At 39.4% G+C, this 20,088-nt stretch overlaps 1 protein-coding gene across 2 annotated transcripts in view; it reads right to left on the bottom strand.

Moving 5' to 3' along the window:
- Window positions 1-20,088, bottom strand: part of Dus4l (dihydrouridine synthase 4 like) — a 62,906-nt gene that overhangs the window by 10,163 nt on the left and 32,655 nt on the right. For both annotated transcript variants that reach the window (XM_085830287.1, XM_021179044.3), the window contains one exon: window positions 13,271-13,376. In XM_085830287.1, the coding sequence (XP_085686413.1) occupies window positions 13,271-13,376 (106 nt within the window). The remainder of the gene's footprint in view (window positions 1-13,270; window positions 13,377-20,088) is intronic.

Raw genomic sequence — 20,088 nt, forward strand, 5'->3', positions numbered from 1 at the left:
TTCTCTGTATAGACCTGGCTGTCCTGGAACTCACTCTGTAGACCAGGCTGGCCTCGAACTCAGAAATCCGCCTGCCTCTGCCTCCCGAGTGCTGGGATTAAAGGCGTGCGCTACCACGCTCGGCTTCTTTTCAGTTTCTTTAGTTCTGTTTTTGAGAACAGAACTTGAACATACGATGCCCTGGAGCTACTGAGTATTTGACATTCACATGCACATGCTGGTCAATGATCAATTGCTGGATTTCATGCAGTTACTTTGAATTGCTTTGTTAGGCCTGCAAAGGTGAGGCCAATGTTTATTGTTCCAGTGACCCCCAGGACTCTCAATCCGCTGATAAGGCTTCTTCAGTCGACTTCCTTTTTACCCGCCCAGCCTTCATTCTCCTTCATCGCTGTGCCCACTCTCCTTACCTCTTACATTACTGGCATGCATTCCTCAGCTAGGTGCTTAGCTGCTTTAGTTCATGTCTACAACGCTAACCAAAGTGGTCACTCCCATGATTTAAACTCCCAAATAGTGTCTCAAAAATGACGTGTAAAAAAAGGCACAGAGCTATCCGGCCTTTCTTGGTGGGTTCAAGGCTGCTGCTCCCTGACCTCACTGCCTCTCTTCTTTGTAATAAGCTGTTTCAGTCAAGTGTCCAAACCCTTTCCCTGCTACTGCCCTGCCTTACTTACTGGTTCCAATTTTATTTGGCTGATTAATATCATCCTTAAAATATCAAGGACTTGGGGGTGGGAGGGGGAGTGTATTGGGGACTTTTTGGATAGCATTGGAAATGTAATTGAGGAAAATAACTAATAAAAAAATAAATAAATATAAAAAAACAAGTGCACACAAACAGATGTACCATATAACAATTAATAAAATAAAATTTAAAAAATAAAAAAAAAATCAAGGACTTGTCCTCTGAATGTACATCCAGCACAGCACATACTCCTGAGGATGACAGGGAGCTACACATACACATGTAGCACAGTGCCTGCCCCATGGTGGGTGCTCACAGACACAGAGGTGCCACGTACAAGTATCTGAAACAGTGTTTCCTGAAAGAAGCACTGTTTTGTGAAAAACATAAACCATGCTTTCTTCTGCCTCAGATACTATCATTAGTATTCTACAGCCCAACCTTAATCGGTTTTGCAAGTGCCTTCGAAAATATTTTCTTCCATTACCTAGCAGTGCTTAGCTTGTGCTATCTTCCATGAATGTACATGTATCATTTGTACAAATGATAAATGTAGGGTAAATAATATGATGTATTGCTTTATAGTTATCTGATAGAAATTTTGGTCTCCAAAAGATAAGCACAACTCTATCTTCAATCAAAAAAAGAAGACACTCAGGATAGCTGGAGAGAAGGCATACAGAAATACTTGAAATATTTTGATGGAAATATACCAGCAAGAAAAATTAAGATTATCTTTGAGTGTCAGAGTACATAAAGTAAGGAAATGCTGTAAAAGCCAAACCGAAACAAACAGCCTGACACAACTGAAATCTAGAAGCTAATCAAAAGAGCCTTAAATGGCCCCAAATAGGTAATACAACCATCAACAAAAAGTAGAGTTCAAGTATAACTTCGAGTAAGATATCATTTCTAATGAGTTCACACTGACATGAATAAACAAATGGGGAGAACACACAAGCCTCCACAAAGTAATTAATAATGTATGTGGATTCTCTGCTCTCAAGGTTATAGAATCCTTCTAATCTCTCAGTGTGCTCTGTAAACAGTCTTTCCTTCTGAAGACTACAGCATGCTGAGAGGCCAGGAGCAGAGCATTTAGAGAACAGAGACTTAAGACACTTTCTCAGCCAGATCAGCACCAACAGGGATACATCACATGTACGTACATACTACTGAAATGATGTAGTAAGGGCCAGCAGGATGGCTCAGTGGGTAAAGATTTTGCTGCCAAGCTTGACAACTGAGTGAAAGGAGAAAATTCCCTTTTCAAAGTTTTCCTCTGCTCTCCTCACCTGTTTCACAGCATACCCAGAGTATTAATATTTTTTACATTTATTAATTTTGCTTGTGTGTATAATGGGGAGGAGGTCACTTAGGTGTGACCACCCACACATGGAGGTCAGAAGACAACTTGTGGGAATGTGTTCTCTTCTTCTACCATGTGGGTCCTAGGGATTGAACTCAGGTCATCAGGCTTGGCAGCAGGTGTCTTTAATCACTACATTATACACAGGAGTGGCTAGGAGACACTAGGCTGTAAGTCCTAAGTAACTGATAATTTATCATAATGACCAAAATTTCTTTAATGAAATGAATTACTGAGAGGGGTGGGCATCAAGACAAGGTTTCTTTGTGTAGTCCTGGCTGTCCTGGAACTTCCTCTGTAGATTAGGGCTAGCCTTGAACTCACATCTGCCTCTGTCTTCTAAGGGCTGGGATTAAAGGCATGTACCACTACTGCCCAGCCTGAAATAAATAAATTTTTATTTTAAATAAAAAATTTGTGTCATGTTTCCTAAAGTTTTGAATGATATTACAAGTGAAGTATCTATTTTATGTGCTCCAAGGCATAGATTATTCAAACAATGGACTCCCAAGAAATTTCCCCAGGATTCTGCTTAGAGAAACAAGAGCTGAAGGAAGTCCCGTGGGATATGGGGTGGGGACGGGCTGCCAGAGGAGGAACTTGCTTGATATTGAACTTATCTCCAGGATAAAGATTTACACTTTGCCAGCTGCCTGGAAACTACGTGAAGATGCCGAATCTTCAGTCCAGACACCTGGGATGGAGTGATACAAAGGGACCTCCAAGCTGGGACAATGGGACTAACTAGCTCATTCCCATCCCTCCAGTTAAAAAAACCTTACTGACCCCTAGCAGCAATCCCCAGGGCACACATTTTCTTGGCACTCACTCTTGCTAGGATTCTGCCTGTTTCCTACATCCTATGTTCTTACTTCTAAGCCTATAATAAACTCCTTTAAAATATAAGGAATTGAAGAGATAGTTCAGTGATTAAGAGTACTGCCTCCTCATCCAGAGGCCCCCAGCTCAATTTTCAGCAGCCAACAGCTCACAACCATCTGTTACTCCAGTTCCAGGGAGCTGATACCCTCCCTACTCTGGCCTCTGGGGCTATCAGGCATGCTTTCAGTGTACAGATATACATGCAAACAGATCACCTACACACATCAAACAAACAAACAAACAAAAACAGCACACTTAGTAACTGGGCAGGAATGTAAGATATAGAAGGAAGGCACTCTACCATGCTTAAAGGGGGAGACTTCAAGAGAAGCTTCCTAGAGGTAGCAACTTGGGGGCAGAAGGATGAGCATCAAGTGTATGCTTGCACTTACTTAGAAGAGTAAAGGACTTGGTTCTAGGCAGGTAGGTGGGCAAGCTGAGCAAAGGGGAAAACTAATGAGATGCCACTGTTGTAAGCACCAGCTATGATAACAAAGGGGGAGTGTAAAACTCAAAGCTGCTAAGCCTGGAGATGTGCTGGTGGTCAGATCACTGCACTGTACAACTTCAGCTGCTACCTAGGTGACAAGGGAGCCAACAGAGTTTTAAATAGTGCAGAGGCATAAACATGCTTGAGCACACAAAACGGCCACCACCAGCAACAACAAAATCCCCATTCTTAATAGCAATGTGAGAGGCCTGACTAATGGCAGAGAGATTAAACTGGACATACTTTGGCCAATTGCTTCCTTGGCAAGGAGAGCCAGATGTTTCTGAAATAGAGACAAAGCTACATAAAATAATATAATATAGAGCAAACTTTATATGCAAAAATAATTTTGTTCTTTCATGTGAAGATTAAAAAAGACCAAAAAAAATTGTTTCTTTGCACACATCTTAATGTCCTTACATTCTAGGAGGGGAAGGAATGAATGAAGCCCATAGGAAAAGTGCTTTGAAATTTTGGAGCTGATATGGATTTATCCATGCTAACATAATTATTGGTACTCTGGGCCAGGAAATTGATAGACAGGCTTTCAAATGTTTAAATAAAATAAGCTCAACTGTGTGTACTACATGTGAAAGAAACATCAGTAAATAGTCTTAAGTTGCTAAGTAATAAAAGTAATTTTGTGGCAGGAGTTAGTGGCGCACACCTTTAATCCCAGCACTTGTGGAGGCAGAAGCAGGTGGATCTCTGAGTTCAAGGCCAGCCTGGTCTACAGAGTGAGTTTGAAGACAGCCAGGGCTACATAGAGAAACCCTGCCTCAAAAACAAACAAACAAACAAACAACTTTGGTGTAGTTACTAAGCAAAGAATACCTCCTTTCTTGCCAGCCTCATCATTCCTGCTCAGACATAAACCATAGGCTTGGTCACAAGGCCTTTCATTTTGCTTCATCAACACTCTTGAAGCTGGGGGGGGGGGGGAAGCTATTCTTAGCTCCTTTCTGCTTCTCAAATCCTTCCTTCCCATCCTGATAACTCAGGCAGTACTCTTCCCTGAAAAAGCTCTAAGTGGTATCAACAAGAACCTCTATTGTGCTTCTCCCCCGACTGTTCTATTGCTGTGATAAACACCATGAGCAAGGTTACTTACATAAGAAAGTATTTAAATGGGCTTCCGGGTTCTGAGGGTTAGATTCCACTTGGCAAAGCCAAGGCATGGTGGCTCACATTTCACTCCACAAAGGAAGCAAAGAGAGCACACTTAGGGATGAGTGAATCTTTTAATACCTTTAAGCCCTCCCCCAGTGACACACCTCCTGCAATAAGACCATACCTCCTATTTCTTCCCAAATAATTAATAAACAGAATGGACTTGTTTCTGTGAAAAGAGCCTCACAAGACTGCTGTTATTTCTTTTAAGCTTCTACTACTAATTAACATTTAAATTTATATATATGCAAAATTTGGATAAATTATAAAGTTAGAAAAAAGAAAATTAAAAACAGTACCAGAAGTATGCAGATATGCTAGGTGATATGTTCAGGAGTATGCAGATATGCTAGGTGATATGTTCAGAAGTATGCAGATATGCTAGGTGATATGTTCAGAAGTATGCAGATATGCTAAGTGATATGTTCAGAAGTATGCAGATATGCTAGGTGATATGTTCAGAAGTATGCAGATATGCTAGGTGATATGTTCAGAAGTATGCAGATATGCTAGGTGATATGTTCAGGCTCCTGCTTTAGGTTATACTTGCTATTTGCAAAGCAAACACTCTTGAAAGCTGAGTAGATCTAGTCTCAGTTTTAGTTTCCTGATAGGATAATAGAAAGACCATGCTGATTATTTTTCCTAATCAATTCTGCTGTCATGAGCGTTTATCATTCCATACCAGTGGGCTCAGCAGATGGTCTACAGAAGCAGTCATACAGTGATGCAAAGTCTCTTTTACTGGCTCATGTCCTCTCCTTCCAATGTGCCACCCAAGAGAGTTCAACAGTTAAGATTTGAAAGTTAAGAGATAGATCAAACATGCCAGGTCCTGCCCTAATGACTGCTAGAAACATCTTTTTGAAGTCAAGAATATTATTTAATTAACCACCTACTGAATTTAAGATTTGGAGAAAGAGAAGTCACTGTGAAATTTTCTCTCATGAAATATATATATATTTAAAGGTCAAAAGGACAACAATGAAGTTCATTCCCTTAGTCATGCTTACTTAATTACATTATTTGGAGCTACATAAGGGACATTCTAGTTTAGTCTCTCACCTAATTTTATAGGAGGGAAAACTGTTTTTTTTTTTTTTTCTTTTTTTTTAATTTCTTTATTTTTTATATACATGATGTACACTGTAGCTGTCTTCAGACACACCAGCAGAGGGCATTGGATCCCATTAGAGATGATTGTGAGCCACCATGTGGTTGCTGGGAATTGAACTCAGGACCTTAAGAAGAGCAGTCAGTGCTCTTAAGCACTGGAGCCATCTCTCCAGCCCGTGAAAACTGTTTTCTAGAAAGATTTACCAACTTGACCAAGATTACCCTGTGCTTCCCCACAGATTTCCAAGGTTAAACAACTTTCTGATAGTGCAAATCTACTTTCTAGGTGAAGCTAGAAATTGAGTCAATTGATCAAATATTCCAAGCCAAACTCGCTGTCTTACCAGGGTCTTTGAAAAATGACAACAACAATAATAATAATAATAATAATATCCACAAAACTGTTAACTAACTTTTCATTGTATATAAGTAAATTACTATAGAAAATAAGTTAAATTAAGAACAGACATCCAATGTACATACCAAAGGTAATTATTATGTATTAATCATTTGGTGTATTTTTTCCAAAACAACTTTTTTAACTTTTAAACATGATTTATTTATTTTTATGTGTATTGGTGTTTTGCCTGCATGTATGGCATGTATGTCTGTGTGAGGGTGTTGGAGCCTGTGCAAGTGGAGCTAGAAACTGTTGTGAGCTGCCAGGTGGGTTCTGGGCCTCTGGAAGAGCAATCAGTGCCCTTAACCACTGAGCCATCTCTCCAACTCTTTTCTAAGTATTTTTAGACAAGCTCTCCAGTTTAATTTTTCTGTAACTCTCTCTGCAATAAAAATAAGTTCCTATAAGGTGCTATATTCATTATTAAAACATTTTTCATAAAGGTCTTTAATAAACATGTATACCTAGTTAGGAAGTACAACAAAAGAACATCAAGATATTAAGACATTCTTTTAAGCGGGGCAGTGGTGGCGTACGCCTTTAATCCCAGTACTTGGGAGGCAGAGGCAGGCGGATTTCTGAGTTTGAGGTCAGCCTGGTCTACAGAATGAGTTCCAGGACAGCCAGAGCTACACAGAGAAACCCTGTCTTGAAAAGGAAAAAAAAAATTATTTAAAAAAAAAAAAAAAAGACATTCTCTTTTTTTTTCCATAGATGACCCAGCATTTTATCTCCACAATTCACTGCTTCCTAGGACGATACATCAACAAACCTGTCAATCATACGCTTTGCTCCACTCAACAGAGTAATGTCATTGATCCATTCTCTGCCAGTTTACGTTGATCCCCATTTAGAGAACTCTCTATTCAGAATGCAGCTGGCTGTGTCTCTCCATGCTTTCCTGGGTAACTTCCTCATGCATCATTTAGAGGAGGAAGTAAAACTATTGCTAAGTACTTATATTTGCTACACCTCTCTGGACTACATGATCTTTATTAAATAGTCACATATTTGTCCTAATAAAGTAATCCTTTTTAAAGACCAGATTGGCCTTGAACTCACAGAGATCCCCCTGTCTCTGCCTCCCTACTGCTGGGATTAGAGGCACATGCCACCAAGGCCAGGCTCTAAGAAAGTACTGTTATAGAAAGCAAGACTCATTGTATAGTCTGATAATAACATCAACCATCCATATACAAGATAATATAGAAATGAGTTAATAAATGAATTACTTGTCTAACTAGAAGGATTGGTCATAGGTTTTAATCACGTTAAAAAGCTATTATCAAGTAGGTCAGTTAGATAACTAAATTTGCAAGGTAAGGGTTAAGGCAGGGGGATCAGGAATTACAGAGCAGCATTAGTTACATGAGAGCCTGCCTCAAAAAACAAAAAAACAAAACAAAAAACAAAAACAAAATCCACAAAACTACCATAAGAAGAAAAAGAAAAAGGGATAGTTTAATTCATGACTCATAATTTTACTACTAGAAGTATCCAGAATTAGACCTTGAGAATTTAATTTTACAAAGATAAATGGTTTATCTGCACAAACTGGGAATCCTATAATTTAAGTTTGCATAAAAAGCTTATATTATCCTTAAGCCTCATGCAGGAATACAGACGTCTGGCTATGCGGAATAGAAGTGTCCTATGACTCTGCATTTGGTTTTGATTTTCAGTTTCTAGTGAAAAGCGTTTAGCAGGTTCAGTCTCTGATTCCTATGTTAGTATACTGGTAAAAAAAAAAAAAGAAATTAAAAAAATATATTTTGAGGACATAAAGGCAGTCTATGAAAGGGAATTTTAGGGGTTTTTTTTTCAAGGTATGGCAAAGTAATAGAGAAACATTCACCTAGGAAGATATTGAACCAACAGTATTTTACAAAGGGCACACAAATCTACTGTTCCCTGGCCCCATCCTAATGTCTCTCTTGCATGCCGCCAGCCCTTCGGTACACATAACAGTTCTTTACACTCAGCCTCTGTTCTAGCTAGACATGCTTTATCTAGAAAAGTCACTAAACATTTGCTTCTCCCTTAAGAGGTATATATTTTTCTTTTTGAATCAGGGTCATGCTATATAACCCGGGTGCTTCTAACTCATAATTCTTTTGCTCTTAGCCACTAAAGTGCTGGGCTTTCAGGTGAGTGCCAACATGCCTGGCAACAGGTATATTTTTAAGAAAAGTGTTAATTATTCTTCATGTTAAATGATTTACAAAGAATGTTTTGAAGAATTCTTAAAATTTGGTGATTAATTTTTGTTTGTTCATAATAAATGTACTGCTTCTATAATTTCTGGGTGGGGGGGTTGTTGTTGTTTTGGTTTTTGAGACAGGGTTTTTTTTGTGTAGCACTGGCTGTCCTAAACTCTCACTCTGTAGACCAGGCTGGCCTTGAACTCAGAAATCTGCCTGCCTCTGCCTCCCAAGTGCTGGGATTAAAGGCGTGTGCCACCACTGCCCGGCACTATAATCTAATTTCTAATAAAAAATTTTGGTGATAAAAAAAATTAAAAAGGAAAGGGAAAGGAGTAGGAAAAAGGATCAGGGACTGTGCCTCAATTCTTGTTTGTCTCTGAGACAGTCTCTAGTAGCCCAGGCCGAATGTAGTTGTGAGTTGTAGGGAAGCATGGCTTTGAACTTCTGATCCTGCTGTCTCCACCCCTGTAATCCTAGTATTACAGGTTTCCATGCTTTCTCCCAGGTTCTTTTTAAGGAGGCATGAATTGCTAGATAACCTTTGCTCTAAGGTTGGCAGCCCTAATGATTTCTTTTTAAGTAAAGCAAGTTACAAGTGTAATCCTGTATTTTTGTTTTGGTTTTTGAGACAGGATTTCTCTGTATAACAAACAGTTTGGCTGGTCTGAAACTAGCTTTGTAGACCAGGCTAGTCATGAACTCACAGAGATCCACCTGCCTCTGCCCCTCTGATGCTGAGATTAGGGTGTGCACCATGCCTGCGACAGTCCTGTTCTTAAAGGCATGAGGAACAGGTACTGTCATTTCTAGTTAGGTCCCATGTAGCTTTACCAGCCTAAATGCATTCAATATTTGAGTTCTAGATATTTCCTCTAGCTATAAGAAGAAACACTGAGGAAGATATAGTTGTAAGAACAACTACTAGTTATTCTGAAGGGTCCTTAAAGTTAATCTTTTCAACAGTAGGTTTTCTACACACAGGTTTATTTCTATTATGAGCTTTATAAATTCTTTACATCTTAGGATCTCACTTTTCATAACAAAGCCCTTCCCCAATTACTCAACACACTGGGATATCAGACTTATTGTTAAATGGACTATTAAAGTGAAAGACTAGATCCTTGCACCTGACTAGGTAGTCTTGAGTATAAATTAGGTGCTCTGGGATATGTTGCTCTCTTCTGATCTCAGAGATAATATTAATGTACTGAAACACAGAAATAGCTTACTAACTGGTCAAAATCTGAGCCAGGGATTTAAAATTGGAATATTTACTAGTAGAATGTTCTTTTAAAAATATTTATTCTATGTGTGTGCAGGAGTTTATGTATATACATTATGTGCAAGCAGAAGCCCCAGGAGGTTAGAAAAGAGCACTGGATCCCTTGGAACTGAGTGACACACAATTGTGAAGCACCATAGGGGTGCTGGCAATCAAACGCTGCTTCTCTGGAAGAGCAACAAGTGCTCTTAACTGCTGAGTCATTTTTTCAGCCCCTGGGAGAGTGTAAGAATAAAGTAAAGAATACCACTTTTCTGTTTTGGCACTAAAATTGGCTTAAATAAACCTTTATATTGAGTACTTTATTTTCTCTAAATAACTTTGGAGAAAATATTTAAGATGGATCATAGAAGCACAAGAGAAAATTCCTTTGAGAAACAGCCTATAACATACCAGGATGACTAAAAGATCGTTCTGAAAAGTTCTTAAGCAATGTCATCTTAATACCCCCAATTTTGGAAATATTTAAATGAGTATTTGATGCAGCTGTGTATTGAGCACTGTACTGTTAAAATCACATACAACTTTATCAGCTGATACAGTTTCTTAGTCTTGTCTATATGAATTTGTCTGGTATAAGTCCAGAAAACAGCCAAAGAAACATCTCTGGAAACAGAGCTTTTGAGCTTCTCAAGGTCACTAAGCAAGGTACCTAAAAAAGTACTCCACGTTAATGAAATGTGTCCAGAAAATATTACACATCTTGCAGGAACCAAACAGGACACACTCAAACAGGTAAAGTCTGCTTTGATTTCAACACTGACTCCCATTGAAAGTAGTCAGAGTCTACATTTCAAACACAGGACCGGTATAGCTTCTTATCAGATTATAAACGCAATGCCAGTATTATTGAAGAGTTCATTTTCTCCAAACACCCAAGTTTTCTGTTAAATAAATACTGAAGCAATATTGAGTTTGGTTTTAATCAGGATTAAGAAGCTAACGTTTAAAGTATCTCAGAATTACAAGTTGTTTTTTAAATTTTAGTGTGCATTCTGACTCCCTCTGTGGCTTTTGACCTAAGTGACAATGTCCTCAACTCCTCAGCCTCCCTTCAAGCCTCAGTTTTGTAACGTGTAAATCATAAATTCTGAGTGCTAAAGAAAGAGGAAACTAAATTGCTTGGAGAGGAATATCACCTATTATCATATTTGGAAAACATTACGGTTTGTTTATTCATTCATTCACTCAGTTATTTTTAGTGTTTATTGTGTGAGAGAGTATGACAATGCGTGCAAGCACAGATATGGAGATAAGAGGACGAGCTGAGGGAGCTGGCTCCTGCTTTTTATCTCGTGGGTCTTAGGGCTCCATCTCAGATAGTGAGTGGTGGCAGCAAAGATTTTTACTGCTGAGCAACCTCGCTAGAGCTTCTTGTCTTTTTACATTTATTTATGCTGTGTACATATGGAAGCCAGAGGTCAACACTGGGTGCACCGAACCTGGTTGCTTACTGATCACACAAAGACTTAGGCCAGCAAGCCCCAAAGATCCTTCTGATTTTGCTTCCCCAGAGCTCTAACTATAGTTGACTGTCACCATGCTGGCTTTAACACGGATGCTAGGGCTTGAACTCAGGCCTTCTTTTGTTTGCTTGTTTTCAAGACAGATCTCACTATGTAGCTCTATCTATCCTGGAACTCACTATGTAAACTAGGCAGTCCTCAAACTCACAGAAATCTGCCTGGCTTTGCCTCCCAAGGGCTGGGATTAAAGGTGTATGTCACTATGCCCAGCTTCAGGTCCTCCTTGCTTGACAAGCACTTTATTGACTGAAATTATTATTATTATTATCATTATTACTACTACAGTTTTATGCTGGCAAGGCTGCTCTGAAACCCAGTCTGTAGGTAAGACCCCTTTCACATCAATGTCGTTTATGAAGTGTTAGGGAATAAATACAGAGTTTTGTGTGTGCGAGGCAAACATTGTATGAACATTGTATGAACTGAGCTAAACTCCTGGCTTTGTTTTGGTTTGTTTTGGTTTTAGTGTTATATTACCTACTCACAAAATAAGAGATCCCTGTCAGATATAAAAAGATTTTGTAACATTATTTTTATTAATTAAATGTACTTTTGAAACACTTCCTTACATTCTCTAAAAGGATTAATAAGAACATTTTATGAGTTTAAAAAAAATCATCATTGCAGAGGATAGGGACTACTAAATTAATTTTTGCATAAATGTTAAACTTTCCTAACTATATCTACATCTTTTTGAATTACAGTAGATATCATAGTATTAAATTAAAAGAAGACTTCTGAGCTTGCAGCTATACCAAGACAATCTTGTTTAGAATGGGATTTGGATTTTTATCCACTAATTCTAAGCTGTCTTTGTCTGCTGCTTGCTTTTATTTTACTGCTTACATTTAGATACATTTTAGGGGTTGGTGAGATGCTGCTCTTCCAGAGAATCTGGATCAGTTCACAGCACCCACATGGAAGCTTACAACTCTACAATTCCATTTCTAGGGTATCTGATGCCCTCTTCTGGCTTCCGAGGGCACCAGGCACACATGTAGTGCACATACACATATAAAAGGAAAACACCCACACATATAAGAAAATTGAAAATTAAAAAAATATAGTGAAGTTGACTAAAGAATTGTGCAGCACATGAAATATCCTCATCTGGGTTTTTGTATATAGAATTAGCTTTTATCTTTGGAATTTCAATTTAAAATTCAAACATGCCTCCATGAAATTACTCCTGTCCAAATAATATAAATAGATCTTTAACAATAGCAAGTAATATTTCAGAGAATTTCTATTGTGCTGAGAGCAACTTTAAGGAAACCTAAACTTGTAATGATCTCAAGTAGGTCTTGATTTAGTCACTGAATCCTATTTACCTTCAACCTAAGTAGTGGAAGAGATTTGAAACTGGAGAAGGCCTATGCATTCACCATCACCTTAGCCAACAGTCTTAACCATGGATACCTGGCAGGTTTCCTTGTGTCTGGCACTATCAGCCTCCACATGCTGACACATTGCCCACAGTGGGGGCTGGGGAGGGTGTCAAGCTATACACACTCAATAGGTTGTTAGAATGACGATGGGTTTGGAGTATCGACTTTACTATACTATGAGTATTGATATACTAAGAACTACTGGGACTTTTTCAGCACAGTAACAGTTGGCTTTGTGGACTTAGATTTAGGATGCCCCAATTTGAACCTACAGTGCAGTTTCTCAACTGATATCCCAGACTGATGCTTACTTTGTCTTTCTCAAATTTTTTTTTAAATTTAAGTTTATGTGTTGGAAATATTAAGGCTTAAGATAAGCAATGTACTATTCTATCACGGCTCTCTCCTTGTGATTACTTCTATCAAAGAAATAATACATGATGACAGAAGAAAATGTGACTGATTCTTACAAAACTGTGTTTATAGGAAAGTTTTCAAGCCCACAGCTATTTTGCTGAGGCAAGAACATTTGTATTTACAACACAGATCTGAAACACCTACATGTTTTTCTGCACAACAGAACATGTTTCTCTTGGAACAAAGTTTCAATCTCATATTGAATAGAAATCTATAAATAAGTCATCCTCAGTGCTTGGCCAGAGGGCATTTAGTTTTGTTTAAAGTAAACCAACAAGGCATATGTGACAGCATAAAATATCTGACAGTCCTTCCCCTTACGCACGCATGAAAATTACCATCGGAAGCCTTCTTCAGCTCCGTTTTCAGGTTTTCCTTGCTTTCTATTAGTTTTTTATTTTCAGCTTCCAAAATGTGTTCTTCAGCATTGTCATTTTTTAGCACCTATCATAAAAAAGTTACAAGAAAAAAAATAAGCTTACATTGTAACAGTTGGATATTTTTTGAATAAATTTAAATTGTTGGTCTTTATTAAGTTGTCATTTTAAGTATTTAATATCTTTTATAAAGTACTTTTACTAAAAGAAACTTGATAGCTAGCAAACACACAAAATGTTGTGACGCTGGAGAGAGAGCTCAGCTGTTAAGGGGACGTACACTTTTACAGAGGACCTGAGTGTGATTCCCAGCATCCTAGTGGGGCAGCTTACAACTCCCTATAAAGCTAGCTCCAGGGGAATCCAGTGCCTCTGAGCGCTGTGGGCAACTACACATACATTCATATACCCACACACATTCACAAGGACACACATAGACATAAAAATATTTTTATAAATGATGTATTACAGCTGGGAGGTGTGGCATATGCCTCTAATCCCAGTACTTGGGCGCAGAGGCAGTAGGATCTCTGTGAGTTTGAGGCTAGCCTGCTCTACAGAGGGAGTTCCAGGGCAGCTGGAGCTACACAGAGAAACCCTGTCTCAACACAGAACAACACAACACAACACAACACAAAACACAAAAGATTTGCTCTTATTATGGATGCTGTCTCTGAGATGAAAGTAAGATTTTCTGATTGGCCCATAGTTAGAATGATGTGCCTGCCTTCCTTCTGTGGTTAAGGATGATTTTTATGCTTCATGTGCAAACCATCATGCTATAATTGTACTACCCTGTCTACTGGAAACTACCTTGTACACATGGAAGTACGTAGTACAATGTTGCCAGGATGAAGAATGGGAAAGGGCAGGGTGATCTCAGGGGAGGAAAGTTCTGGTTTTCGTTGAACAATATGAAGTTAATTTTTTTTTTTTTTTTTTTTTTTTTGGTTTTTACGAGACAGGGTTTCTCTGTATAGCCCTGGCTGTCCTGGAGCTCACTTTGTAGACCAGGCTGGCCTCGAACTCAGAAATCCGCCTGCCTCTGCCTCCCGAGTGCTGGGATTAAAGGCGTGCGCCACCACGCTCGGCGAAGTTAATTTTTTAATGTAGTTGATAATTTAAAATACTCTTTATATTTTAAAATCTAATCTGGATCTAACAATGTCTGTAGCTTGTCTTTTCTAGGTAAGAATAAGATACAGATTAGAACAGTAAAGTAGCTCCCAAAAAAATTATAGAATAAAAATTTCCTAACTTCCAAGAGGCTCCCAGGACCCAAAAGGGAGGACATTAGCCAGAATACTCAACAAAGGGGAGAGAGAACCTGTAGAGACCATATCCAGTGGATAGGCACAGTCCCCCCCCCCACTACCTCAAAAATACTCAACAAAGGGGAGAGAGGACCTGTAGAGACCATATCCAGTGGATAGACACAGTCCCCCCCACTACCTCAAAAATACTCAACAAAGGGGAGAGAGGACCTGTAGAGACCATATCCAGTGGATAGGCACAGTCCCCCCCACTACCTCAAAAATACTCAACAAAGGGGAGAGAGGACCTGTAGAGACCATATCCAGTGGATAGACACAGTCCCCCCCACTACCTCAAAAATACTCAACAAAGGGGAGAGAGGACCTGTAGAGACCATATCCAGTGGATAGACACGGCCCCCCCACTACCTCAAAAATACTCAACAAAGGGGAGAGAGAACCTGTAGAGACCATATCCAGTGGATAGACACAGCCCCCCCCCACTACCTCAAAAATAATAATCCAGAATTCTTCCTGTTAAAAGGAAATACAGGGACAGAGAATGGAGCAGAGTCTGAAGGAAAGGCCATCCAGAGACTGCCTCACCTAGGGACACATCCCCTCTGCAGACACCAAACCCAGACACTATTGCTGATGCTAAGAGCTTGCTGACAGAAGCCTGATATAGCGGTCTCTTGAGAGGCTCTGCCAGAGCCTGACAAATACAGATGTGGATATTTGCAGCCAACCATCGACTGAGCATGGGGACCCCAATGGAGGAGTTGGCAAGGACTGAAGGAGTTGAAGGGGTTTGCAACCCCATAGAAAGAACAATAATATCAACCAACCAGACCCTCCAAAGCTCCCAGGGACTAAACCACCAACCAAAGAATACCCATGGAGGGACCCATGGCTCCACCTGCATATGATGCCTTATCTGGCATCAATGGGAGGGGAGGTCCTTGGTCCTATAAAGACTCAATGGACCAGCATAGGGGAATGCGAAGGTGCTGAGGCGGGAGTGGGTGGGCGGGTGGGGGAGCACCCTTATAGAGGCAGGGGGTCAGGGGAAGAGATAGGGACTTTGTTGAGGGGAAACTGGGAAGGAGAATAACATTTAAAATGTAAATAAATAACATAACCAGTAAAAAAATGAAGAAATTCCTAACTTGCATGCCTAGATAGAAATCATCACTGTTACTGTAAGTTAGAAATAGATTAAAAGAAGCATAAAATAAGTTACAAAGAAAGATGGATTATATTTTAAATATATGAGAGCTATGAGATAGCTCAGTCAGTAAAGTGTTATCACACTGAGTTCAATCCCTAAAACCCACATAAGGAAAAGGGCTTGGAAAAGCCTGCCTACACTGGGTAGATAGAGACAGGAGGAAGCTGGACACTCCTTGGCCAATCAGACTAGCTTATTCTAGGAGCTCTAGGCCAATCAGAGATCTTGTTTTAAAAAACAAAGTGAAAAGTACCTGAAGAATGAACCTGAGGTTGACCTCTGACCTCTATGCTCATGTGCACATATATACACATGGACTAGTACCCCTCTCCTTAACACACACAACAACATCAATAGAAAATCAATGTAAGTATTTACACGCATAGGCCAGTCAAGGTGGCGCACGCCTTGGGAGGCAGAGGCAGGCGGATTTCTGAGTTCGAGGCCAGCCTGGTCTACAGAGTGAGTTCCAGGACAGCCAGGGCTATACAGAGAAAACCTGTCTCGAAAAATCCAAACCAAACAAACAAACAAACAAACAAAAAATAGTAAACGTGGTGGCAGCAGCTTGGTTCTGATAGTGTCCATGGTAAGGAAAACACGATGATTTAAAGTTGTCTATACCAGAGGGGTTCATTTTCTATCATTAGTGGGTAATTTATCAGATAAAACTCACAGAATCTAGTGAGCAATGAGTGGATGCAAACATTTTAGCATGAAAGATGAAATGGAGAGAAAGCTGCTCTATAGCCTTTGTCTGGTAGCTTTCATCTAATGGAAAGGAAAAACAGGTACATCAAAGCTAAACCAAGAACAACATGACACCCCCCCCCCCCGCCACTCCCCCGGGTGGGAATAGGGTAGGAGTGGGCAGCAGAAGAGGAATGACAGCTCCAGGCACACACTCTCTCTGCAGCACGGAGGAGAGTGGAGGCCTCAAGCAGTCTGAAACAGAAAGGCCATCAGACCTTTGAGAATCAAAAGTCGCCTCTAGAATAGCAGAGAGAGAACTTCTCAAAGCCTAATTTTAATTTGTTGCTTACTTCAAGTTCAAAACAATTTTAGCCTAGAAAAGAAGGGTTACATTTGTAAAGGCAGAATAGATGTAAAAACACACAGCTTACTTTGGACGACTACCACAGCGGGGATGATGACCAAACTCGGGAAGGCACCACTGAGCCGCAGGAATGTTTACACTGACTGCTTGAATTATGCTGCCCACTTGGAAAAGCTGGATTTGTGGCAGGCTTGTAAATAAGCTTTCATTCCTGCACCTGGAAAACTGCTGCCATTTCTTATCCTTAATTCATGCTGGAGAAAGACCAAGAGGTCTGGAGTCTGCAACTCAGCAGCCCCAGCCACAAGAGCACAAGTCTTCACTACCCCAGCCACCTTGTCCCCACCAAGAGGCAGGAGAGAGCAAAGCTTCATGCTGCCATTTTGAAGCAGTTTAGTTAACATTAACTGATGGCAAGGCATGAATGCACACATCAGAGTGAGAGGATGAGGCAGGAGGGTTGTGATCTCTCTCTCTCAGATGTATTTATTTTTATGTATATGAGTGTTTGTCTGAATATATGTCTGTGTACCACGTGTACTGGTGCCCATGGAGGCCAGAAACGGTATCAGATACCCTGGGACTAGAGGTGTAGTTGGTTGTGAGCCACAATGTGGGTGCTGGAAACTGAACTCAGGGTCCGATGGAAGAGCAGCAAGTGTTCTTACCAGGCATCTCTCCAGGCAGACTATTGTGATTTCAAGGACAGTTTGGGCAACTTAAAGAGAATCTGCCTCGAAAAGTAAACAAAAGTTAACTAACTGTTCTTGCATAACTATCTTATTTCTTTGACTGAATTATTTGATGAGAAATGGGCTTTGTGCACCAAAGCATCATTTTCATAGGACAGCACAGGAGTTGAGGGTACAAAACCAGTGGTTGTAAATGTAGGGGTTACAGTCAGGCTGCATGGCCTCAAACTTCCTGTATTGTATCTTTTTTTTTTTTTTTTTTAATTACCCTTCTCTCCCTGTTTTCTCAGCTAGAAAATGCAGACAATACAACCGCATGGGATTGTTTAAGAATTAAAAGAGTTAATATCTTACTGTGAAACACTTAAAGCCACAATTGGCATAGAGTTAACTATTATTTATAGGCACAGAACCTTGAAATTCAAAACGTAGGAGGTGACTTGCCCTAGGTCACACTGCTGATTACTGTAGTGCTGAAATTAGCACCCAATTGAAAGTTTCTGAATCTCAGGATTATATATTTTCTGTAGGATAATATTCTTCCTATATAAAGAGGTATTTTAGCAATTTTATCATTGTTTCACTAATATTTCAAAGCCCACATGAAATTTTAAAAAAGCATTTTTTTACATTGCTTTTATTGATTACAATAAAGTTAGACAGGATTTATCCAGTTTACAAACATCCTTCTCACGTGTACTAGCCTTAGTTTAGCTTATCTGATAGTCCAGCCCACTATGCCTCTTCTGCTGATGATCTAGGACTGACTGACTGAGACCCAGCTATACAGCAGTCAGGGAATCAGCACAGCATGGAATCAAAGACAACTGTGGACAGTCCAGGAATCAGCAAGCAGGTCATACATTTTCTACCATGAGTGACTGGCTTTGAAAACAATCCCAAAGGAAGAGTTCTAAAGTTCTCTTCAAGGGATGCTTTGAAGGACAGGGCTAATTTAACTCTGTTAGTTATGATGCACATGTGACAAATATTTTATAAAAAATATTAAAAAAATTGTCCACGTACAGTTCAAGATTAGGAGGAAAACAAGTAAAGGGGGTGTGTACCACAACAGTGGTTAGTTTCAAAGCACTGGAGAGAGATGAAAGCCCTGCTGTGAACACAGAGCTGAGGCTTTTGAATGTGGTCATCAAACACTAGATGATGATTTTACACTCTGGAATAGATCAAAAGGTCGAAAATTAAGCAAACAACATTGAAGTACAAAATGAAATTGATTGTGCTGTAAAGAAAGCAGAAAGTACTTACTCCTAGCTTTTTCATACAGACCACACCTACATCTTGATTTCTAGAGAACAACAGTACTTTAAGAGGAAGTACAGAAGACATCAATGGATCAATCATTTTTTTTTTCAAATCCGAATAAACTTAGTGAGCCGTCAGTGGGTAAAAGCACTTGCTATGAGAACCTGGTGACCCGAGGTCAACCCCTAACATTCATGTAAAGATGGAAGAAGAGAGCAAATTCTTAACTACACACAGGCTATGGCATGCCCACCCTCTCCATATATCATGCATACACCATAATCATTTTATAAAAAGAACAAAACAAAGTAAAATATAAACTGTTTATAACACGCTGTTTCCATAAAAGATGCTAGTTACAACCTGTCCAGAAAGAGCCATTTTTAAAAATTCTGTTTCTATGAAAGGAGGTCTTTCCTTCTTTATTTTGTTACTATCTAACAGATACCATAAAAGGTAAGCTAGAAGTTCTGAATAGGAGGCGATGAGACTTATCAGCGCGCTGAACTCTACTGATCACGTGACAGCTGCCTGGCTTCCAGCTGATGATGGCAGGTGGTGCTTGAAGGCAGGCAGGTCCTTTTTAAAAGGCTGGGCTTTCAGGGTCTACTGCTGGACATGGCATGAACTTAACATGGAGACTGTATTTCTTTAGTTTGTAATAGAGAAATAATCTCAATGCATGATTATAAAAATACTTTCCTCAGAAAAATGTGTTTCATTTGTTAACAGTTCCAGAGACTCTTTTTCTTTTTCTAGGAAAAACTCATGGACTTATTATGAACTGAAATGCTCAATCTATAAGATCATTAGATTTTAAAATTCACAATAATTTTGTGTTTTCCTTTTCTTTTCTTCTTCCTTCCTTCCTTCCTTCCTTCCTTCCTTCCTTCCTTTTTTGCAAATAGGGCAAACCTCAATATTTGACACACACACACACACACACATTGTGTGGATATCAGAAGGCACAAACAACGTAAAAATTGTAAAAAAGGACTTTAAAAATTATTTAAAATCATCAATGTAGTCTCAATAATTTCTCTCTACTCATAAAACAAATCATACTTTAACTGAAAGAGAAATGGACACAGAAAATTATAAAGATTTAATTTAGAGGTTATGAAATAAAATTAATGGTAATAGAGGACTTCAAATTTGTAAACCAAGAATGGCTATAAGATGCCATATTCTGGGTATGGCATGGTCACTGTAATCTTCAACTCACTCTAGCTATGGTTACTTGCACTGGGCCAGTACAAGGCCTCAGTTAAACTCAGTGC

The sequence above is a fragment of the Mus caroli genome, unplaced genomic scaffold, assembly GCF_978045245.1.
Source record: "Mus caroli unplaced genomic scaffold, Mus_caroli_1 scaffold_14, whole genome shotgun sequence".
Classification (NCBI taxonomy): Eukaryota; Metazoa; Chordata; class Mammalia; order Rodentia; family Muridae; genus Mus; species Mus caroli.